This window comes from Solanum lycopersicum, chromosome 4, assembly GCF_036512215.1.
Source record: "Solanum lycopersicum chromosome 4, SLM_r2.1".
In the NCBI taxonomy this organism is placed as follows: Eukaryota; Viridiplantae; Streptophyta; class Magnoliopsida; order Solanales; family Solanaceae; genus Solanum; species Solanum lycopersicum.
Genome location: NC_090803.1, coordinates 23,864,964 through 23,890,203, shown reverse-complemented (window position 1 = coordinate 23,890,203; position 25,240 = coordinate 23,864,964). Strand labels below are relative to the sequence as shown.

Genomic DNA, 25,240 nt, shown 5'->3' with positions numbered 1-25,240 from the left:
ACCCTCACTTATGAAGCTTACATTGGATTTTCACTTAACATTTAACAACAACATAGTCTAATAGTTCGTCTCACATTTAAAAATCTAAAGAATGAGTCTAAATAGTTTGCGTATAGCCCTTAGTCTATTACAATATGCCTATATAGGCTACAATGAAGTCTCAACATGAGAATGTAATAATTATATCAAAACATAGACAACACTAATAAGGCTTGACGAGTGGTTCTATCTTCAAAACTCAAGAGGACTCATCAATTGACTTAGGCAAGAGCCAAGTTTTCTTCTTCAATGACCACAAATCTCCTAAATGGCCCAAATCTAAAATATTTAGGGGAAAAGGGAGAAATATGGGTTATTACAAAACACATGTACTAAGTATTGTCCCTATGCATAAAAATCATTAATGCATGAGAAAAGGCATAATTTAGTCAAAGCCATGCATAATGTCCAAAAATTCAATAGACATATTAAGGAACCTCATAATCATATCAACTTATAAGTAACTCAAGCAACACTTGTGCAATGCCAAGAATAAAGCCCCATAATCCTATCAAAAGCTAAGTATCACATTAGGCAACCTACTTCATACATACAACATATTCTAATATATAACATGTTTCTTATATCAATACTACTCATATATTATAATCATAATCATAATCATAATCATAAAAGAACACTTCTAGAACCATCCCTTAGGATCCCATATGTGCAATGAACAAGAGAAGTCCCATACTCCCTTACCCTATGTGGTAGCCTTTAAGACAACCCTATTAATAGTTTACATACTTAAGTTATTCATTTACTTTTATATTAGGGAGATAAGTGCAATAACCAACATGAGATCATGTGAGATACATCGAATCTGTTGTTCTACTCCCACACCGAAAAGAAAGGGTTAACACTTGCATAAGGTGTAACCATTCAGAGGTAGCTAGCTAGGTGAATCCACCAAGATAGAGTCCTATGTCGGCACATAGTTAAGGGTAAAAGAGATTGTTGGTGGAAACCTTAACTTATTAATGTGGAGGTTTCCATCAACAATCTCTTTTACCCTTAACTATGTGCCGACATAGGACTCTAGCTTAGTGGATTCACCTAGCTAGCTACCTCTGAATGGTTACACCTTAGGCAAGTGTTAACCCTTTCTTTTCGGTGTGGGAGTAGAACAACAGATTCGATGTATCTCACACGGTCTCGTGTTGGTTATTGCACTTATCTCCCTATTAGAAAAGTAAATGAATAAGTTAAGTATGTAAACTATTAATAGAGGTTTCCATCTCATGAGACAACACATAACTAGGGAATCCAAACTTACTAACGTGAGGAAACCCATGTGGGAGGCCGGACATACTAAATGTGAGACCTTTATCTCATTTACATGCCATTTCAGTGCTAGGAAATTATTCGATTTAGTAATCATATTATTTCATCATACAAGTTCACATTAGTCTTTTCTAGACCCATTTATAAACATCTTAGCATATCTAGCTCAGAGGTCATCACAAGTGAGGACAATCCTTTCACTTTCGACAACACTTTACAAGTGAGTAAACCTTTCACTTAACACTTTATTATAATAGTGATGAACTACTTTCAATCCTATAATATTCATATCATAATATATATCCATAATTCATGTCTAATTCCATGTCTTAGCGTTAAGGATGAGGAATACCTAACATCAATATCACAACCACACAATTGGCATCGAAGCATTGCTATCAAATTAACTCATACTTCGTAATTGAATTCAAGAAGAACCAATCAACATACGTCATTGCCATTTTAAGAACATTCATACTTGCATTACCAATAATACATAATCAATTACATAAACAAGGTAAATTAAAGAACTAATTACAAAATTAACAATAATGCAGTCAATCTACTAGTTCATCATCTTCACAATTAACCCTACTAATTCAACTTTTCATAAAACTGGGGTGGGGGGGGGGAGACATGGGTCTAGGGAATTCTAATAGGAAATAATAAATTAACTATCAATATATAATTAAACAACATTAATTCATCACAATTCATCATAATTGATTCATAATTTCATTTTCCAAAGAAGACCCATGTGTAGAAGAAAAACCTAGATTTGGAGGATTCAGAAACCATCTTTTTGAGGGACCTCTTGGGAAAAGGAATCCCAACAGTGAAAGAAACCATACCTTACAGATGATAAATCCACAAAATTGGGTTGGAAACTCGAAGGCTTGATCTTCTTCTTGAAGCTCTAATGGTCTTCAATGGAGGTTTAGGGGAAGAGAGAATTTGAAAGGCATGAGAGTGATTTTAATTTTCTACTTTTGATACTTGATTTGGGTGTGAAAATTGACCTAACAATGACCCTTATACATTATAGAGTCACCCATTAATTTACCCAAAATACACTTCACTTAGATGGGTGTTTTTGTGAAATCAAAATGTTTAAAATACATCTTTTACGAATCTAGGAAGTGGCTGCGTCGCGGGGTTACTCTGAAAATTTATTTTTGAAGTACGGTTTGAGGTAGTGGACCACGTGTAGGCCCCTCATCGCGAGGCCAAGTTTGGATCCCTGCGTGATGGCTGCACGTTGTGCAGTAGCCAAAAACATCCTGTCTGCGCGCATGCTGCTTTGGCAGACTGCTCGCCCATGTTCGGGTCCTTGGACCCTTACGGTAGTCCTTGGGGTGTAGTGACTGTACTTTTTAACCTTATATACTACATTTTACCTATTTAAAGTCTTTTACAAGTTTTGGATTTCATATGACCCTTTCAAACATTCAACAAACACAGGGACCTTAACTAGTTCAATTTTGCTGGTTTCCAGACGTTAATGTGTTTCTTTAATTGTAACATTCCAGAAAATGTACTTGTCTACTGAAGATCCTATTAGGTTTTATGAATATGCATTGGGGTACAAAGGCATCCCAATGCCCAATATTGAGTAATATTGGGCATGTTATAGAATATTGGTTTAAGGGTGTTACCCAATTTCTATGTATTAACAAGTAACTTAAAATTCACCTTGATTTTCAATTTAGCTAGTCCAAGCTTGTTTAGGAAATGTACCTGCAATGAATATCCTACGCTAAAAGATTGAATTCGTAGCACATTAGGTACGAGTCATCCAAGTGTCAAGCCTAGGTACCATGGCACATGATCATTTAAAATGGTCATGTTTATTACACAGTGCCTAAATACATAGTGAGGGTCCTTGGAAAAGAAATGTTCAGCAACACATGTGCAAGAACATGTGCTAACGCGCCAATAGACAAGCAACCAAGCCCAACCAAATTCGGTTAGGGCGGTTACGTGGCAAGCGCACACACGGGTAAAGCCATGTGGGTCCTAGCTTCCTAACAACCTCTAGGATCTAAACAACTTACCTAACTAGATAAGTAAGCTAGGACTAACCGAAATTAACTTACTAGTGTGCCCAAATCCTAAGACCTAACCGGGTGACACTAGCCTAGTAACTAACTCAAGAAATATCCTAGTACCTAACCTAGGATGGTCCAAAGGGGTTGATTATGGTACTAATGACTTAGGGGTACTTTAGTAATTAACATAGGTCACATAATTAATTTAAATTATCAATTTAATTAATTAATGAAAATTCAATGTCAAAGCCGAAACCCTTAGAAAAATTTCAGATTTGTCTAAGTCAAATGCTCTCCTATTTTTAGTCAATTTAGGTGAAGTGTTTTGGTAATTAGCTAATTGATTTATTTAATTAACTCAATTAGCCTATGTTGAATTAGTCAATATCAGTTCCTAAAACCTAGAAACGACGAATGAAAAATAGTAAACAAACGTGACAAAAATAGAAAATTTCTCTTAATTCTCCTTAGGCAATTTCAAAGGGATTCTACAAGGTTTTCGTGCAAAGTAAAAGGTAATCTTTGTAGATCCAATTCTACAGTTAGGTATGAGTTTTCTCTCTTGGATTCCTTTCCCCAAGAGTCTTTTTACACGTTTTGAATTCAAGAAATCTGAAACTAGGCTTATTCCCAATGGTTGTTTCGAATGTCCATCTCCCTAGTTCTCCCTATTTCCGATAGACTACAAATGAGCTTGTGCAAGCACATGTAAGCCTCATGAGACAAGGCTAGCACCAACGTGGATAAGTAGTCTCCGAAATCTCCTAGTCTTTGAACTATGTTGCCAGCATAGGAACTAGCTAGTGGATTCCACCTAAGAGAGCTAGGTAGTATTCGATTTCACTTTGGCAGGTGAGCCACCCCTTTTCAGTGTGGGGCCAGACACTGAATTTCATGTTTAGCTCACATGATCTATGTCGATTAATGCTCAAATAAAGTATTCAGTTTTACTTTATTTGTGAACCATCTCTTTTTTGTGTGGAGAAGACACTGGAATTGGTTTCACTTTAGCCGGTGAATCACCCCTTCTCAATGTGGGGCAGACACTGGATTTCATGTTAACTGATAATCTCAAGTTTAATTCTCGAAAAGAAGTATAAGCGGTCGTATCAAGTAGAGAACCCAACTATGAGGTTGGGGTCGATCCCACGAGGAAAATGATTTAGACTTAACTTAAACCTATTATTACTTCTATTTTGTCAAGTCCTTTCCAAAAACATGTAACAAACAGGTTTTTTTAAGCATTTAATGTAATTAGATATTTCTAAATAAACAAGTGACAGGTTTAAAGATTTGAGTTTTATCAAGTAATGAGAGTAACTAGGGCTTAAGTATTCCCCACAGGTTCATAACACGGTAATTCTAGCTATAACAATCCATTCCTTGTATCTTGCATACAAAGTGGTAAGTTATATATCCCTAATTCCTTGGTCCGGCAACTAGCAAATTTCACCCTGAACCTTGGTCCGGCTACGTGTGTATGCTTTAATAAACTTTACCTTTACCTCATATTAAGCATCATAATTGATGTATGTCTTAGTTTTTACTTCGCACCAATCGACATTAGCCTATTAGATACTATATAATAAATCTATGTTGATAATTCTTTTCTTATTTTCTACCTCCTTGTGTCGGTAAGTAGCAACAAGGCGAGTTCTAACCCATGCACTCGTTAAAAAGACTTCTAAATGAAAGAATTATCAATATATGAAAAATACTATTCTAAGATTATTATTTTAGCTAGTTTTTACCTTGTTAATTACCCATGGTTCCCACAATCCTAGCTATGGATTTAGTTACCCATGTTAACCATCGCACAATTCATATTGAGTTGATAAGAATTTGTGTACTTTCTTTGATGATATAGAAGAAAATCCACAAAATTACTTGAATTAATCAATAAGTTTGCAACAAACGATTTCCAAAAAATAGAATAATTTCCCAAAATCACAAATTCACAACTAGAACAATAAAATCTAAAAATACCGAAAATAGTGTAACCCCAAAACGAGGTTTTTACAAGTATTTATAATAGACAAAGTCTTAACATAAAAGGTAAAAATATTTAAGGAAAATCTACCCTAAAATGCTTCTAAGTCGACGACTGGAGCGACGGACCGTCGAAGTCACGACGGACCGTCGAGGCCCTCCGTCGTTCCATACTTGACTTCTTATTTTGCTGCTTTCTTCAGCAACTTCCTATTACCATCGATAGACATGGATGATGGTCCATTGCGTGCACAACGGTCCATTGATGGATTTCGTTTCTCCGTACTAAGAATTTTTTGAAGATGCGTACTGGGGCTACTTTCTGTGAACATTGATGGATGTGAAGGATGGTCTGTCGAGAGCCTCTGTAGCCCCACTCTTAGTCAGAATTCCCAAATTCCTTTTGCAGACTTTTTCTTCGTATGACGGTGTCCACCTACGGACCATCGAGGTCACGACAAACCGTTGATGGCTCTGTAGGTCGTCACTTCTGCAATTTTCAGCACAATTCTTCCACGTTCTCCTTAAGGATAGATTTCTTGCAAACAAAGAGAAAACTACGTTAAAACCAATATAAAAAGGCCTTACACACACACTAAACTTAAAGAAAAAAGCATTGAAAATATCGTGAAACCACGGTACATCATTAACTCACATGATCTAGATTTACTTTGATCGATGAACCACCCCTTGTCGGTATTGGTAGACACTGGAATTCATATTAGCTCACATGATCTTAATGTTAAAGATTTCTTTAAGAAAGTAAGAAAGAAATAAGAAGAAATGTAAGTTCAAAGTGAACTATGTAAGCAAAAGCATAAGTATATCAATTTTTCACTGTTTGATAAGTATGAAGTTTTAATAGTTATTGGCTTATGCAAACAAAGAAAAAGATTGGCTTATAATGACTCCTTATATAATGTAAATGAACGAGTAATGAGAATAACCCATAAATCTTGGCTTATAAAGACTTCATGCCCAATTCAGTCAAATCATTTCCTTAGTTTTTTAAATTACTTAGTTGATTCATTGTAGGTGTGGGACTATAATGAATCGTTGCACTTGTAAGTAAAACATGGGATTAAAGGATATCATTGGACTACAAAACAAAAAGAAGAAAATATTGAAAACAAATAAATTAAGTATTGAAAAAGAGCTCTTGCGTTAAGAGAATTATGTTCATGATTCCAAGGTCTTATGTTCATATATAAAATGAGTTGTGTGATTTAAATGCATGAAAAAATGTCATATTTATAGAATAAATAACAATTAACGAATTAGGAAAGAAAAGTGACTTCACTTTCTATAAATGACATGTTGCTATCGGAAGAGCTTTCCTTGATCATGCATAGTCCATATGTGTTTATGTGCATACACCCATACTTAGTACAAGTGTGCACTAACCCTATACTATTACTACTTTTATAGGTACAAGTTCTTGAAGAGGATTGAAGATTCGATGAAGCGGTTCGGACTAGTAAATCCAGATCTTTGGTAGGTCCTCTTGAGTTCAAGGATGCTACATTTGCTTTCTAGATTTAGTACATTGGACATAGCTAGTGGATGTTGTCCCTAGAATTTCCTTTCAAACAGTTGTTCAAAGCTTTGTATTACGGCTATTTGGCAAACTATTATTATATTATGAATTCTTTATTTCTATTGTTTAATATATTATAGATGGTTGCTTAGTTTGAGACGTAGCATATCACTCTTATGCAGTAATTATATGGAGTCTATGTATACTTATTTAATTTTTAAAAAGTTTTAAAATTTTCCAAAAATTTATGTAAAATTCCGGAAAATGATATGTCTAATAAAGAGCCAGTATGCCCTTAGGATAGCCTATTAGGGGTACATAGGCACCCCAATGCCCAATATTAAGAAATATTGGGCATAGCATAGAAAATTGGCTAAGGGATATTAGCCTATTTTCTATATACGAATAAGAAATATACTTTTTGGGTTGTCATACCCCAATCAAAGATTGATGTTTAAAAGATGTACTTGCAATGAAGACCCTAAAATAAAAGAAAATATGTTATGAATGGTTTAACACAAAGTACTAGGCATCCAAGTGTCAAGCCTAGTACCATTCCACATGACCATTTAAAATGATCATGTAAATTAAGCAGTGCCCATGGACATAGTGAGGGTCCTTGGGACAATAATTAAACATTCCCAAAGTAACCATAAATTATAGTTAGTTTGGAAATTACAACTAACCATGTGCAAGACATGTGAAGAAGCACCAAAGGAGGGGACCACCCTAACCGAATTCGATTAGGGTAGTTAAGGGGACAAAAATATGCATAAGGAACCACTCCATGTGGGGACTTACTTACTAACCAATTTTAAACTTTAACCTACTTAACCATATAGATACATAACCTACGACTAACATAAATGGACCCATTAGTGCACCCGACAACCTAGGACGAAAACCGGGTTTACACTAACCCAGTACTAGTTAAAGAGACAACCTAGTACCTAACCTAGGATGGTCCAAAAGGTTAGTTATGGTCCTATAAACTAGGGGGTACTTTAGTAATTCCCCTAGTTTACCTGATTAATTTATTTTTCAAATTAATTAATTAATTTAAAAGGGATAAAACCAAAACTATAAAGGAAATTTGCAGATTTTGGTTAAGACAAGAAAGGGACAACCTAGTACCTAACCTAGGATGGTCCAATGAGTTAGTTAAGGTCCTAAAAACTTGGGGATACTTTATTAAGTACCCTAGTATACTTAATTAATTAATTTATAAGCTTAATTAGTTAATTTAAAGGGTCAAAACCTAAATCACAAAGAAGTTTCAAGATTTTGGTTGAGACAAGAAAAAGACAAACTAGTATTTACCCTAGGATTGTCCAAAGGATTAGTTGTGGTTATAACGACTTAAGTGTACTTTAGTAATTATCCTAGGTTAATAAATTAACTAAATTATATATTTAATCAATTAAATTAAAGGGGTCAAATCGAAATTGTTATGCTAAGCTAGTATAATGCACGAAACATCCTAGTACTTAACCTAGGATGGTCCTAAAGGGTTGATTATGGTTCCAATGACTTAGGGGTACTTTAGTACTTACCCATAGGTAACCAAAATTAATTAAATTAAGGATGTAATTAATAAATATAAAGTCAAAATATTGTCCAAAACTATAGTCAACACAAAAATTTCAGATTTTAGGTCAAGCCAACATTCTTCTTTGTTTAGTCAACTTAGGAGGTTTTTTTAGTAATTAGTTAATAAGTTTATTTAAATAACTTATTAAACCCTAGGTTTAATAAGTCAATGTCAGTTCCTAAACCTAAAAACTACTTCCAAAGTCAAACAAATACAAGACTAAAACAAGGAAAAAGCGTGAGAAAAACAGTGAACAAAACGCAATAAAAAAAGTAGAAAATTTCATAGACGATTTTCAAGGTGTCTTCAAGGTTTGTTCAAGGTGGTATTTTTAGATTAAATTATACTTAAAGTATGGGTATGGGACCTTTTAATAAGAAAGGTCCTTCTTTACCCCTAAACCTTCTATAGGGAGAACGCAAACTGGATTACCTATACATTTCTTAAGCATATAAATGTGGAATACAAGATGAATCATGACAAACTCATTTGACAACTTAAATTCTTAGGCAACACTCCCAACTCTCTTCAAAATTTCATACGGGCCCACATATTGAGGACTAAATTTTCCCTTCTTTCCAAACATCATCACCCCTATTATGGGTGAAATTTTCAAGAAGACCCAATATCCTACTTCAATTCAAGGTCCCTCTTTCTATTGTCGGCATAAGATTTTTGCCGATTTTAAGACGTATTAAGACTATCCCTTATAACACAATCCTTCTCCAGTGCTTCATAAACTAAATCGGGACCTAATTGGGGCTCTACACCTCCTCCCATAAAGTGCCTCGAAGGGTGCCACAAATAGTTGAATGGTAGCTATTGTTGTAGGAGAACTCTATCAAAGGTAGGTGGTCATCCCAATTACCTTTGAAGTCGAGAACACATGCCCTCAACATATCTTCTAGGAATTAATTATTGCGTTCCACTTGACCATCCGTCTTGGGAAGAAAGGTGGTACTAAGCTTCACTTTTGTATCATCCCACTTTGGAAAGCCTTCAAAATATGGGAGGTAAATTGAGTGCCTCTATCAAAAATGATGGACAAAGGGGGTCCATGTAACTTCACTATTTATTTGATGTACAATTTGGCATAATCTTCCGTTGAATATGTGACTTTGACGGGAAGAAAATGTGCGGACTTGGTTAGCCTATCCACGATGACCCATATCAAGTTATGTTATCTTCTATAATTAGGCAACCCTACTACGAAGTCCATGTTAATATCCTCCCACTTCGATGTAGGAATATCTATATTTTGAGTCAAGCCAACAATCCTTTGGTGTTCCACTTTTACTTGTTAGCAATTCATGTACTTGGAAATAAAATTTTCTATGTCCCTTTTCATACCGTGCCACCAATAAATTTCTTGTATGTCGCGATACATCTTTGTATATCCCGGGTGCACGGAATATTGGGAGACATGAGCCTCTTCCATGATCAATTCCTTCAATCTATCCACATCTCACACGCACAATATTCCTTGGTGACTAAGCCCTTTTTCTTCTCCTTGAGAGAAGGACTCATTAGATTCACTAAGGATCGTTTCCTCTAGCTCCATCAATAGAGGATCAAGGTGTTACTTGGATTTCATCCCTACCATTAAAGACGACTCGGATTTGTGTCAAACCATCAAAACACCCTTTGGAGAGTCTTCTAGTCGGACACCCAAACAAGCCAACCTATGAACCACTATTACAAATTTTTTCTTATCATCAACCATGTGAGTCAGAGTACCCATGGAAACTTTACTCAAGGCATATACTACCACATTAGATTTTCCGGGATGGGTAAATGAGACTCATGTCATAGTCCTTTAAAAATTCTAATCATCTTCTTTGACGTAGGTTCAAATCTTTTTGGGTAAACACATATTTTAAACTCTTGTGATCGGTGAATACATCAACATGTAATCCATAAATATAATGTCTCCAAATTTTCAATGCAATGCCACGACCACAAGTTCATGGCCATGAGTTGGATAATTCTTCTCATGAGGCTTGAGTTACCTAGAGGCATACACTTTTACTTTTCCATGTTGCATAAGTAGACACCCTAGACCCTCTCATGAGGCATCACATTAAACCACAAACCCAACGGTACCCTCCGGTAATGTCAATACCAAAGCGAAAGTGAGTCTATCTTTAAATAGTTTGAAACTCTCTACACATAGTTTCGACCATTCAAACTTGGATTTCTTTTGGTGCAAAGTTGTTAATGGAGATGAGATGGATGAAAATCTCTCAACAAACCTCCTATAGTAACCAGCCAACCCCAGAAAACTTTAAATCTCGATAGGATTCAAAGGTCTTGGCAAATTTTTGACCACTTCTGTCTTTCTCGGATCAACCTCAACCCCTTCATTAGGGACAATGTGGCCAAGAAACGCAACCGTCCAACTACAATTCATATTTACTAAATTTAGCAAAAAGTTGGTTATCCTTCAGAATTTGCAGAACTATCCGTAAATGAATCATATGATAATCCTCACTCATCGAGTATATCAAAATATCATCAACGAACATATCACAAACAAGTCAAGATCATTTCTAGAAAATCAATTCATAAAGTCTATGAAAGCAGCCTGGGCATTAGTTAGACCAAATGACATCACTAGGAATTTAGTGTGACCATATCTTGTTCGAAATGCCATTTTTTGAGTATCAATCTCCCTTACCATAAGTTGGTGATAACCCGATCTCAAGTCAATCTTGAAAAATAATTCGCTCCTTGGAGTTGATCGATTAGGTCATCAATCCTACGAAGTGGGTACTTATTCTTTATGGTGACTTCGTTTAATTGACGATAGTCGATGTACATTCTCTATTAAACATCCTTCTTCTTTACAAACAATACCTTAGCACCCCATAGAGATATGCTTGGTTGAATAAAGCCCTTACCTAACATATCTTTGAGTTGAGCCTTTAGCTCGTTCAACTTGGTCGGGGATATCCGATAAGCAGGGATCGAAATAGGTTGTATATCTGGTAATATATCTATGTCGAAGTCAATCTCTCGTCCTGGAAGAATTCCGGGAAGATAATCAAGAAATACCCCAGAAATTCCCTCACTACGGGTACCGACTCTATTAGAGGGACATAGGGTTCAAGATACCTAACTCTTACTATGTGATAGAACAACCCTCTACAATCAATTTCCCTTAGGATTTGAGTTTCCTTCCTTCCACTCAAAATGGGTTGATTTGGAATTTGAAATTTGACTACCTTTAGCCTACAATCAATAGAGGCAAAGCAAGCATGAAACCAATCCATTCCTAACATGATATCAAAATCTAGCATATCAAGTTCTATCAAGTCAACTAATGTAACTCTATTGGGCAAGGAAATAGGACAACCTTTATAAACTCTTTTAGCCACCACTGATCACCAAATTGGGTAGAAACCGAAAAAGGCTTGTCTAATATGTCGGGTAGTATTTCAAATTTCATGGATAAAAGAGGGGTCACAAATGACAATCTATCACCCGCATCCAATAAAGCATATACGTCTACAGAAAATAATTGTAACACACTAGTAACCACATCCGACGAGCTCTCTTGATCACCTTGGGATTGGAGAGCATAAAAGAGATTCTTCTTAGGAGCATCTGGATTTGGGGCACTAGCTTGTGCTTGAGCATTTTCCCTTCTTTGAGACATCATCATAGGGTAATCTCTCTTCATGTGACCACTCTTTCCACAACCATAGCAATTACCCGTGCCAACTAGGAACTTACTATCATGTTTTCTACTACATTTTGAACAAAGAGGCTTCTCAACATAAGAACCACCACCTTTCCCCTCTTGGGGCTTAAGAGTAGACATCTTACTTTTGTTGAACCTTGGAGCATTAGGAAGGACTTGGTTGGAAAATCTCCTTTTGAACCTTGGTTCGTCTTGCACCTCAAATTTATTCTTGTAAGAATTCCCATCTTGGGTTATTACATTCTTCAAATGTCTACCAACTTGCTTAAGCTTTTGCTCCTCAATTTGTTCGGCAGGAACCACAAGGCAAGAGATTTCAATGATAGGAATCAACATAGCGGATGTACATTGATTAACCACAAGATAGTATATCCCCATAACAAATGTGTTCATCTTAACTCTAGAATCTGCAACCATAGCAGGAGCATGTTTTGATGGTTAAGTAAATTTGAGACTATACTCCTTCACAGTCATACCCCTTTGACGAAGGTTGATGAATTCTTGCATTTTTCTGTCCCTCGATTTCAAAGGAAATAACCTATCAAGGAAAGTCGTCTTGAAAGATCCCAAAGTAATCTGACCATCTAACCGACCTTTTATCCTTCCATTGCTCATACCATACTTGGGACACATCTTTGGGTTTGTAAGCAGCTAGTTCCACCTTTTTTAGAAGAGACACCCATAACATCAAGAGCATCGAACACTTCATCAATGAACCCTTCTGGGTCCTCTTCCACCTTAGATCCATAGAAAGTAGGAGAATTCATCCTTGTGAAATCGCTAATCCTTGAAGCATTGGTGTTAACATTGGAGTTCACTTGCACCCTTGCATCCCTAGAAACTTGTGTAGCCAACACTTGAGTCAATATATGAATAGCCGACCTTATGTCAACATTAGACATAGCCCCTTCTTCAATAGAAACTTGAGGGTTATGAGGAACTTGAGGGGGCACTGCCTCATTGAAATTATCCTCGAATGACTTTCGAGCATTGTTCCTACTTGTATTCATTGCCTATAAACACAAAAAAATGATTAGAATAAAGGACTACATAGAACAGGGACTTCTTAGGCACGACTAAGGAATAACAAGAGAGTGGATTCCTAAGCATCACATAGTCTCTCATTCATAAGTGTGGCACACTTCACAATTATAAATAAGACCCTACATAGACTTGGTTTAGTGAGACATCTCACCTAGGATTACTCAACCTCATGCTCTCATATCAAGTTTTTTATGACCCAAAGTATCCCCTAGGCGTAACCGGCGTCGTCGTCCTCTACGAGGACTAATAGAAGCCCTAGTGTTGGTCATACCACATCATCGGTAAGGAAAATATGAAAAAATTAAAACTTGTCTATATAACGAAGTATACTTAGACTTCTTGTATATCGCATATGGGGTTTACGAACACCCCTTTCTTATGAAGCTTACATAGGCGTCTCAGTTAACATTTAACAACAACACAGTATAATAGTTCATCTCACATTTCACTATCTAAAGAATTAATCACAATAGTTTGGTCATAGTCCTTAGTTTATTACATTATGCCCATATAGACTACAACGAAGTCTCAACATGAGAATGGGACAATTGTCCCAAAACATAGACAAAACTAATAAGGCTTGATGAGTGGTTCTATCCTTGGAACCCACGAGGACTCACCAATTAACTTAGAAAAGAGCCAAGTCTTCTTCTTCAATGACCACTAATCTCGTCAATGGCCCGAACCTAAAACATATTTGGGGAAAAAGGGAGAAATATGGGTTATTACAGAACACTTGCAATGGGTTAGTACAAAACACATGCACGAAGTATGGTCCCTATGCATAAAATCATTAATGCATGAGAAAATTCACAATTTAGTCAAAGCCATGCATAATGTCCAACAATTCAATATACACATATTAGGAACCTCATAATCTTATCAACATATAAGTAACTCAAACAACACTTGTGCAATGCCAATAATAGAGCCCCATAACCCTATCCAAAGATAAGTATCACATTAAGCAACTCACTTCATATATACAACACATTCTTATAAGTAACATTCTTTTTATATCAAAACTACTAATAGATTATAAATATAATTCATAATCATAATCATAATCATACAAGAACCATCCCCTATGATCCTACATGTGCAATGAGTAAGAGAAGTCCCATACCCTCCCTTACCCTATGTAGTAGCCTTCAAGACAACCCTAATAAGAATTCACATACTTAACTTATTCATTCACTTTTACATTAGGTAGATAATTACAATAATCGAAATAAGCCAATGTGAGCTACATGGAATCCGGTTTTCTACTCTCATACCAAAAAGAAAGGGTTTACACTTGACTAAGGTGTAACCATTCAGACGTAGCTATCTAGGTTGATCCACTAAGCTACTGTCCTATGTGAACACATAGTTAGGGGTCAAGGATATTGTTTCTAGAAACCTTGACTTACTTACGTGGACAATACATAACTAGGGAATTTGGATTTACTAACATGAGAAGACCCATGTTGAAGGATGGACTTACTAAAAGTGAGACCTCCATCTCATTTACATGACTTTTTGGCGCTATGAAATTATTCCCTTTATTAATCATATTATTTCATAATATAAGTTCACATTAGTCTTTTCGAGACCCATATGTAAACATCTTATCATATCTAGCTCAGTGGTCATCACAAGTGAGAACAATCCTTTCACTTTCTACAAAACTTCACAAGTGAGTAAACTTAACACTTTATTATAATCATGAGAAACTACTTTAAATCATATAATATTTATATCATAACAAACATGCATAATTCATGTATAATTCCATGTCTTAGGGTTAAGGATGAGGAATACCTAGCATAAACATAACAACCACACAGTTGAAAGAGAAGCATTGCTATCAAATTCACTCATACTTAGTAATTGAATTCAATAATAATCAATGAACATACCTCATTGCCCTTTAAAGAACCTTCACACTTGTAACACCTTGAAAAGTCAAAGACACATTGTGAAGCCTAACATAGGTGTCATTAGGTCTAAATACTGTTTCTAAGTCTAATTTTAATGAATATAGGTCATTTAGGAGGTTTAAGAACTAAAATGTCCAGGAATGTTTATGACATCTGGGAAGTTAGTTCAAACGGATGTTACTGTGCCTTAGCCTATTTGACTAACTTTTAGGAGTCGAAAATGTACAAAAATTGGTGGAAAGGTAGCAAAACAGGGTTTGAGTTGTTCCATGGTTGAAACATCCGGGTATGACTCCCCAAGGACCAACCAAGGGCCCTTGAGGAGGACCCTTCTAGTTTGATGCAACACTTCCTGGCAGTAAGCATCGATGGGTGATATACCGCGGTTTCACGGTATTATAAATACTTTTTCCTTAAGTTTAGCGTGTCCAAAATCCTTTTTGTGCTAATGTTTATATAAGTTTCTCTTTGTTTTGAAGGAAACCTGTCGAAAGATAAATGCAGAGATTTTGAGCTAAGAAATACAGAAGAGACCACCTACGGAGCTTGTGCGGTCCGTCGTGCTTGTGACGGTCCGTAGGTGGTAGCGTAGTGCAGCTGCTGAAGGAAGATGGGGAAGTCTGACCAAATGTGGGGTTACGAAGCTTGTGACGGTCCGTCGTGTCTATGACGGTCCGTTCTGCAGGTTCGTCATGAAGTTCAGAGAAGTAATCCCACTACCCATATTCCAAAAGTTGAAGTGTTTTGGAACGAAGACCCTCGATGGTCCGTTGTGCCTATGACGGTCCGTCATACTTGCCGTCGAGGTTAATGAAGTGAGTAGCAGAAGAAATTGCATAAGTATAGGACGACGGAGTCCATGACGGTCCGTCGTGACCATGATGATCCGTCGCGAGGTCCGTTGACCTAGCCGCATTTTGGCAGATTTCCAGCAAATAGAGTCCTTGCTTAATTAGGTTTTTATTTTCTATAAATAGTTTGAAAAACCTCATTTTTGGGGTTAGACTCAGGATCATTGTAAGACTCTGTATTGTTAGACATCATATTAGTAGACATTGTATTGTTAGACTTTTGAGAATCATTATACTTTTTGTGAGATTGTTGATTATTTTAAGATTCTAGCAAGTGATTATTGGTGATTAATCAAGCAAAATTTTAAATTTTACTCTTTCTCATTGAAGTAAGTGCATGAATTCTTATTTAGTATATTTGAATATTGTGATTATGACTATGAGTAACTGAACTCCATAACTAGGGTTGTGGGAACCGTGGGCAAATAATGAGATAAAACCTAACTAAAATAACAATTCTAGAATGGTGTCTTGCATTTATTAATTATTCTTTCGCTTAGAAGTCTTTTTGACGGATGGACAACGTTAGAACTCGCCTTAATTCTACTTGCCGAACCAAGGAGGTAGATAATAGGAAAAGAATTATCAACATAGATTTAGTTTATACTATCTAATAGGCAAGTATTGATTGGTACGAGGTAATAACTTAGTCAAATATCGAATATGATGCTTAATATGAGGTAAAGATAAGGGTTAGGATAGCAACACACATAGCCAGACCAAGGTGCGGAGTGAGATTTTCTACATGTCGGACCAAGGATTTAGAAATACATAACTTATCACTTTGCATGCAAGACACTAGGAAAGAATTGTTCTAGTTAGAATTATCAAGTTATGAACCTGTGGGGAACACGTAAACCCTAGTTACTTTGAGTAATTGATTAAAATCCAACATTCAAAGCTGTTAAGTGTCTCTTTCAATTGTGTTTGTTATTTTCAGTCATTTAGAAATAGAAACCCCCCTTTTATTGTTTATACTTTCCAAGGAAGTCATTGACCAAACAATAGTAATAAGAGGTTGAAGTTAAGTCTAGGCTATTTTCCTCGTGGGAACGATCCCAATCTCACTAGTTGGGTTATTTACTTAACACGACCGCTTTACTTCTTATTTGAGAAGTAAGTTTGAGCGTATCAAATTTTGGCGCTGCTGCCGGGGATTGTAGCTTTTAGATTAACTTGAACTTATTACGATAGTTTAGTTGACATTTTGTCGATTTTACTTTGTTTTATTGTTTTTGATTTTTTTCAGAACTATCCTCCTTGTATGCCAAATACACGGAGAGGAAGAGAACTCTTGTTTTCCTACGATCATGAATTAGAGCGTACACTACGCAATATGAATCGAAACTTGGAAATCAATGATGATGATCGAAACAAGAACATCCCAGCTCCGGTTGATGTTCATGGTCAGTTGTTACCCGATGCTCTGGGTGAACACCAATAGAGGGGACAAAATCTCGCTCCACGACCCCAATCATACTACAGAGGCTATGATAACATAGCAGACTCCGTCGGGCCACTTGTTTTACCTCCTCTACCCACATGGCACACATTTGTGGTAACTAGTAGCCTGATGCAAATGCTCACTACTAGAGGTTTGTTTTCAGGGCTACCCTCTGAGGATCCACATGCCCATATAGCTAAGGTAAGAGCAGTGTGTAAAAGCTGTGTCGGGAGGCCTGATTTGGATTTAGATGTAATAGGGCTCAGAGTGTTTCCTCTCTCACTAACGGGAGAGGCTGCTATATGGTTCACTGAGCTCCCATACATCTCAATCTTCACTTGGAACCAACTAAGGGATGTTTCTTAGCACGCTATTATCCGGTCTCCAAGAAACTAAACCACAAAAATAGAGTGAATAGCTTTGTGTCACTACCAGGAGAGTTAGTTAGTAGTTCTTGGGAGAGATTCACCTCATTCTTGAGAAGTGTTCCAAATCACCGTATAGATGATGAGTCGCTGAAGGAATACTTCTATCGGGGATAGGATGATAATAATAAAGCGGTATTGGACACTATAGTAGGTGGATCTTATGGGGAATGTCCTTATACTGATATTGCCAAAAAATTAGAGAAAATCTCCCAGAATAATAAAGCTTGGAGTACTAGGAAATCTGATACAGGGAGAAACACCTTCGCAGTGCAGTCCACTCACAACCCAACCACAGATGTGATTCGTGAAGAAATGGCTCCGATGAGAACTGAGCTTGCGGTGGTACTAACATGTCACTGGGGTGCAGAAAAGAGAAATGCAGTCAACTACTTGCCTAAACCACCACCTCCTAATGATGAATGCTATTATGCGGAGGACACTTATGCAGTAAATGAGCAGACGGGGGGTTTCCGACCAAGCGCCCAAGGCTCAAATCAGGATAATTGGCGCCAAGGTCAAGGTAACCAAGGTCTGAACTATGGTAACTATAACCGTGAGGGTAATTATGTCCGAGATGGAAACTACAACCGCGACAAACACATCAACAGGGGTAACTATGGTAACAGAAATGATAGGAATGGGCCATATGTCCTTCCTCAAAATCGTGAAGTTACTTCTAGGGATGGTGGATATAGTATGCGCAAGTTGAGGATATAATGCACAAAATGTTGAGGAGGTTCGATGCTAGTGATGAGCACATTAAAGAGTTGAGGTGTGATTTAGCTAGTATTGGGCAAAAAGTTGATACACATGCAATATCGATTAAACAGATCGAGTTGCAAATGGCCCAATTATCTGCGACGGTGAACATACGGCAACCGGGCACTCTTCCTAGCAACACTGTCCACAATCCAAAAAATGATGTGCACTGTATGGAGATCACTACTCGGGGTGGTAAGCAAACCATTGACCCACCTATACAGTCTGATGAGGAAAATATGAGAAAGGATGATGATAAGGTGGTAAAGGGTAGTGTTGAGGAAGAAAAGAGCAATGGAAAAGATGTAGAAGTCCCTATGATGGTAACTCCCATGCCTAGACCACCACCACCCTTCCCTCAGAGATTAGTGAAAAAGACCGAGGATGGTAAATATCAGCATTTTATAACAATGCTAAAGCAGCTCTCTATCAATGTCCCTTTGGTAGAAGCTCTAGAACAAATGCCCGGTTATGCCAAGTTTGTGAAAGATCTGGTCACAAAGAAAAGATTGGTCACTTTTGAGGTTGATGATAGACTGCAACATTGTAGTGTTATTGCTACAAGATCCCTCGTACAAAAGAAAGAAGATCTGGGTGCGTTAAGTATTCCTTGTACAGTTGGGTCATTACATTTTGCAAAAGCATTATATGATCTGGGGCAAACATAAATCTCATGCCCCTCTCGATCTACAAAAAGTTGGGTTTGGGTGACCCAAAACCCACTGGGATGCGGCTACTGATGGCTGATCAGACAATGAAACGGCCTATAGGGATACTCCATGATGTGCTAGTAAACGTGGAGTCATTCATCTTTCCGGCTGATTTTGTTATTCTTGATTGTGAAGTCGATTTTGAAGTGCCTATTATTCTTGGGAGGCCATAACTTTCTACAGGTAGATCCTTAGTTGATATGGAAAAGGGGCAGATGAAATTTTGGTTGAACAATGAAGAAGAGACCTTCAACGTGTGTAGGACTATGAGGCAGAGTGGTGAGCTCCAATCATTATCCGCCATATCCCACAAAGAAAAGATGAAGAAGGAGAATGAACAAAAAAGTGCAAAACAAGAGTTTAGGGTTGGGGATTTGGTGCTTGTAGACAGTTCTGGGTTGCCTTGTCTTCCGAGCAAGCTCAAGTCCAAATGGACTGGCCCTTACTTGATTACCCAAGTATTCTCTCATGGAGCAGTTGAGTTAAAAGACAAGGAGGGAGTGCGGTTTAAGATGAATAGAAATCGACTAAAACTCTATTTTGAGCATATAGCATCGGGGAATGAAGTGATAGAGGCATACCATCTTGATGAAGTCTGAGTAATCAAGTGTCCCCAGTCGTGCCGCGACATTAAAGCAGGCGCTTGTTGGGAGGCAACCCAATACTTATATTCTTTTTAGTAATGGTAGCATTTTTCTACTAATGGGTTTTTAAATTTGCACGCACATCACCAGGAAATTCTGCAGAAAATTACTCTGCAGCAGTCACTGACGGATACATCTACGGACCGTTGGGCCCGCGAAGGATCGTCGTATGCCTCCGTCGTACCATGTACGTCTTTCTGTTATTCTAAAACTAGGTTACACACGACGGACCCAACGAAGGGTCGTCACAATTGAGACAAACCATTGTCAGGGAGTCGTTGCGTCATTAATGAGTCGTACCCGACCTGACCCGGCTAGAGTCTTTTTCAAAATCAGACCGTTTAAACCCCCCAACCCCTCATTTAACCCACATTCCTTCACTACTCCCCCTATTTCCCTCTTTTTAAAACTTCCACAATATCTCCTCTATCAACCGATCATTGTTCCCCAAAATTCTCCAAAACCCTAAAAGTTATATTCTACTAGTCGGAGTTGCTGCTGTGGGTGTCTTCTTGGTCACCGAATACTTGCCCATCTTGTTTTTCTCCAATTCTAAGGTATGTGTATCTAATTTCTACTCATTTATCTTTTATTTTTGTTTATTAATTAGTATTATCTTAGTTCTTCGTTATAGGTTCGTTTCTTATATATAAGATTTTGTCTAACCTAGGTTAAAAATGTTCGATATTGTCGTGTTTACAACCCTAGACATAGGTGCTTTCACATTGCTAGTTTCCTAGGTAGTTGGGTTAGACAAATGTAGATCCAAAACACTACAAGTTGATATGGGTTCATCAGGACTGCCTGGGGTACCCCCAGTTCTCTCACTGATCTACAGAATGAGACACCAATGACTGACCGTCGGACCCACGATGGACCGTCATACCCACAACTGTCCGTCCTGCACAACCGTTCTGGTTGTCAGAGACCCTGTTTCTGAGGGTCTCTCACTTTTTCTAAGTGTCCTTCAACGGACACATGTGACATACCATCGTACCCACGACGGTCCGTCCTGCATGACCTTTACGACGGTCAGAGACCCCACTCCTAAGGGTCTCTCATTTTTTTCTAAGTGTCCTCTGACGGACATCTACGACGGACCGTCGTTCCTGTGATGGTCCATCCTGCACATACCGTCATACTAGTCAGAGACTCTCCTTCAGTGTTCTCCATATATGCATAGTCTAAGTAAGACACGACAAACCCCATGACGGTCCGTAATAGTCACGACGAGCCGTCACCAGGCGCGTCGTGTGTCACTGTTACCATAGAAATGTCATATTGTTTTAATTTTTTTGTGTGGTTTTATTTGTCTTGTTTGCCACTTCTCGTACTAATATTGATCCTTTACAGGTACTATCTACTATGGCACCCAAGCAAGATCGAATCTATGCACGCGGGCGATAGAAGTTTGTCGCCCCGTCTGCCCGCATGGTCATTTGCTCTGATGATGAGCGTGACCCCGAGTACGTGCCCCCAAGAACTTCCACCCCTTCGTTCTCCCAGAGCCACACCCAAAAAGGTGGCATCCGGCGTAGTCACTGCCTCCCAGTCTGATGAGGAGTGCACACTGACCGGCACACTCTCTGGGTCAGCCACAAATGAAGAAGAAGCGTCTGGCTCAATAGGAGTATCCTAGTTGGAGGAAGCCTCCAGATCTGCTGAGGTTCCCGCACCCATAACCGCTGCAGCGTCAGCCTCGTTTGATGAGGTGACATTTCGGAAAATCCACGTCAGGTTCACCAGCTCAGGCCCCCATCCCAGCTACTGACCAGCCCAACCGGTGGTGTGTCGACGGGCAATTTCAAGTCTACTCTGATGCCAAGTTCCTCACTGACAAAGGAGTTATGACTCGAACACTCACCTTGGAGCGGCGGGTCCTTACAGTGAGTCTCCCGACGATGCCTGAGATCCACAATCTCTTCACCAAGCATCCCTGGAGTGGACAGCACATCCGTTGGGACGTTACAGTGAAGAAATGGTCCGAGAGTTCTACGCATCCTACGTAGCGACTCTCCGATCACAGATAGATAGGCGGGCTGCACCCGCCTAACAGGCCCCACTGGAGCAGGTCCGAGTACGGGGCGTGCAGGTTGACATTTCCCTGCCTGCCATCCGCCGGTTCCTATACGGCGAGGGTGTTGATGCTACTGAGACCCCACTCAATGTCGAGTTTGACTACTGATGGCAGATTGTTACGGATGACCAGTTCCTGCGCGAGCCATCGATGAGAGAGACCACCAAGAGGTGGATGGCCCTGCACCTGTCAGTTGATGGAGAAGGTGCTGACTGGATGACGGATCCAAAGGAGGCCACAAAGAAGGCCAACCTAACTTTCACGGCGAAGTTCTTGTGGCTGATTGTCAGCCACTGCCTTTCCCCCACAGCCGCTGATAATATCATTACATGGGATCGAGCAGTGTTGATGGCGGCAATGATTGCTGGGTTCGAGGTGGATTTCACGTGGCTTCTACTGGCAGTCATGCACGACAGGGCTTTCAAGGTCATTACTACTTACCCTTTCCCGTGCATTATCTTTTCTCTCTACAGGTCCACAGGTATGCCTATATGGCACGTAGATCAGCTCAAGACCCCGCAGGGCACTGTTGACGTTGGCCTCATAAGAGATTAGGACAATGAGTTTGCTCCTCGTAGAGGGACCCGTCCAGAGCTGCCCTCACTTGCTGATGATCCTGCTGATACGGTAGCCCAGGCCCGCACGGCTACACAGGCGGCGTCCACAGACACTACCCTAGTCGAGTCTATCCCGGGTAGTAGCACTGCCCCGAGCTCCTCTCGCACAGCCCCTCTACCGGCACTGGTCCCGCTTGCTAGGGTCCAAAAATTAGAGGCGCAAATGGCTACACTTCTGCATCATATCCATCTGTGGATGCAGAAGTCTATTACTGAGTCAGAAGAGCACCTAGAGCAGAAAATGGTCCAGTATACGGAGAGAAAGATCGCTGAGGTTCACCAGCGCTTGGACACCTTTGAGTTGAGGGTGCTAGCCCGTACAGCCCCTCCAGTGGATGTGTCGATTCTTTAGACTGTGGTCGACAGCCTTCACGCAGATATTGACACGATCTTAGAGCCTAAGGTGCCGGAGTCTGAGGCCCCTTTCGTCAAGGCTGCTGAAGACACAGTGTTGGCGGCCCTATTTGCTACTTTAGAGATTCCACCACCTCCCCCTCGAGAGCATGCCAAGAGGCGTAGGGGTCGAGCAGAGGATGAGGCGCGAGCACTGAAAAAGGAGCGCCGAGAGATGGAGGCTGCGAGGAGAGCCTCACTTGCTGAGGAGGAGGTGCATCAGATGAGAGCATAAAAGTTAGCGGCTGGGGCGTCCTGCTCCCGAACTATGGAGATAGCAGGAGGCACTACTGATAGTGTGGTTGTTGCAAAGGACACCACTGAGGGTGTCCATATTGCATAGGACGTAGGTTCCGGGGAACCAGACGCACCAGCTTGCTGATCGATGACACCTTGCGCCACATGTTTGCTTCACCTACCACTCTAGTATTTAATTTTTTTTATGCATTGGGGTCAATTGCATGTTTTTTTGTTGGGGGTGGGGTAAATGGAAAGTGAGTGTTAGGGTGAAGTCTGAGTAGCCGAATTCACTATCCTCTTTTGGGGTTTTCTTTCCTATGTTCTTTTTCTCCAAAAGACTGATTACTTTTTTCTGTTAAACTGGCATGTCTATATCTTTTGTACATAGTCTAATTCTGGGGCATGATGGCTAAAATGATATCCTGACAAATTGGAAAATGATGCAGACTAGGCATAGTAACTAATAAATGTGTGGCTCTAAGCATGACATAGAGGTACACCATTGCATTACCCTAAGTCTGAAATTCAAACTAGGTGTCTGATAATCTGGGAGAGTGATGAGATGTCAAGTGAGTGTGAGGAAGATTTGAATAGTGCACTGTTTGTACTGAGCTAGAACTGGCCTAGTTAGTCCTGCTAAAAGTAAGCTATAATAGACAATTAGGAAAGTCATAGGCCCTTATTCAATATAGCCCATTTTTAGCCTGAATAAAAGAAAACCAAATGAAATGTATCCTTCTTTGATCCAAATGATTTGAGCTTAAATTAGACCTTTCTTTTTTTACCCCAACTGATCTTTTCTGGGAATAATGTGTTGACCCTGGTCCCTCCTTGGACATGTGCACCTCAGCTTATGCCAAAAGCATAATTTGAGTGTTGCTAATGCAGTAAACAACCTTTGTTATGGCCCTGACCCAACTTTGGGTATTGTGTACCTTGACTCATGGTAAAGCCATGAGTTGAGGGGGGCTATTATGAGGAATGCTCTGGATAGTGGGGTTGAAAGAACAAAGAGAGAGAAAGAACAAAAGTAAAGTGACTCAAGAATTATTTGAAAGAAAATTAAAGAAAAAGAAAAATATACAAGAAATACAAGCAAGAAAAGAAAAGAGTCACTTACACGAATGAAGAAAAAAGAGAAAGTAGCAAGGTGAAAGAATATGAGAAACTGGGCGAGATAAAATGATAGAAAGTGAAAGGTTTAGCCGATATGTCAAGGAGGACAAAAATTCACTAGTATACCCTACCTGACCCTGAGCCTATGTTACAAGCTAAGAAAGTCCTATCGTAATCCTTAGGGTTGTATAGCGAACTTAAGGCAGTGAAAATAAGGGCAAGCTTATGGCAATAGGTATGAATGAGTGTGACTTTGTTCTGAGAGCGAGTGTTAAAAAGTAATCCTTATACTCAAACTGAAATCATTATGTGATAAATGAGGATTTTGTTTTAAAGTGAGGACACTAGTTGAAATCCCGGAATTGTTAGCACCTCGGTGAGAAATTGAAGAGGATAGGTGTTAGTGCATGGTGAGTCTGTGTCATGTTCTGATCCCACATAATTCAAGCCTAATAGTGATAGTATGCATATATTTAATGACATTAATCAGGATTTATAGCAAAATGATTGCAAAGGATAAAACATGGATACTATTGTTCAACGATTTTGTATTGAGTCATAGTGCGTGGATTGAGGACAAAAAACGAATTTAAGTTGAAGGTGTAGATATACCGTGGTTTCACGGTATTATTAATACTTTTTCCTTAAGCTTAGTGTGTCCAAAAGCCTTTTTGTGCTAATGTTTATATAAGTTTCTCTTTATTTTGCAGGAAATCTGTCCAAAGATGAATGCAGAGATTTTGAGCGAAGAAATGCAGAAAAGACCACCTACGGATCTTGTGACGGTCCGTCGTGCTTGTG

General features: G+C 38.9%; 1 protein-coding gene across 1 annotated transcript; it reads right to left on the bottom strand.

The window, feature by feature from the left end:
• Nucleotides 1-11,317: 11,317 nt before the first annotated feature.
• Nucleotides 11,318-13,204, bottom strand: LOC138348024 (uncharacterized). The gene is made up of 3 exons (XM_069296629.1): nt 12,856-13,204; nt 11,975-12,601; nt 11,318-11,511 (listed from the first exon to the last, which is right to left on the bottom strand). The coding sequence occupies exons 1-3, from the start codon at nt 13,202-13,204 to the stop codon at nt 11,318-11,320; spliced, it is 1,170 nt and encodes a 389-aa protein (XP_069152730.1).
• Nucleotides 13,205-25,240: the final 12,036 nt, after the last annotated feature.

What these genes read in the sequence shown, in the direction of transcription:
- LOC138348024 (XM_069296629.1), bottom strand. Translation starts at nt 13,204, where the DNA reads ATGAATACAAGTAGGAACAATGCTCGAAAGTCATTCGAGGATAATTTC. An exon ending in GGGTGTCTCTTCTAAAAAAG is followed by an intron (nt 12,602 to 12,855) that starts GTGGAACTAGCT and finishes CTATGGTTGCAG; the next exon opens with ATTCTAGAGTTAAGATGAAC. An exon ending in ATATGCTTTATTGGATGCGG is followed by an intron (nt 11,512 to 11,974) that starts GTGATAGATTGT and finishes GAATTCTTCCAG; the next exon opens with GACGAGAGATTGACTTCGAC.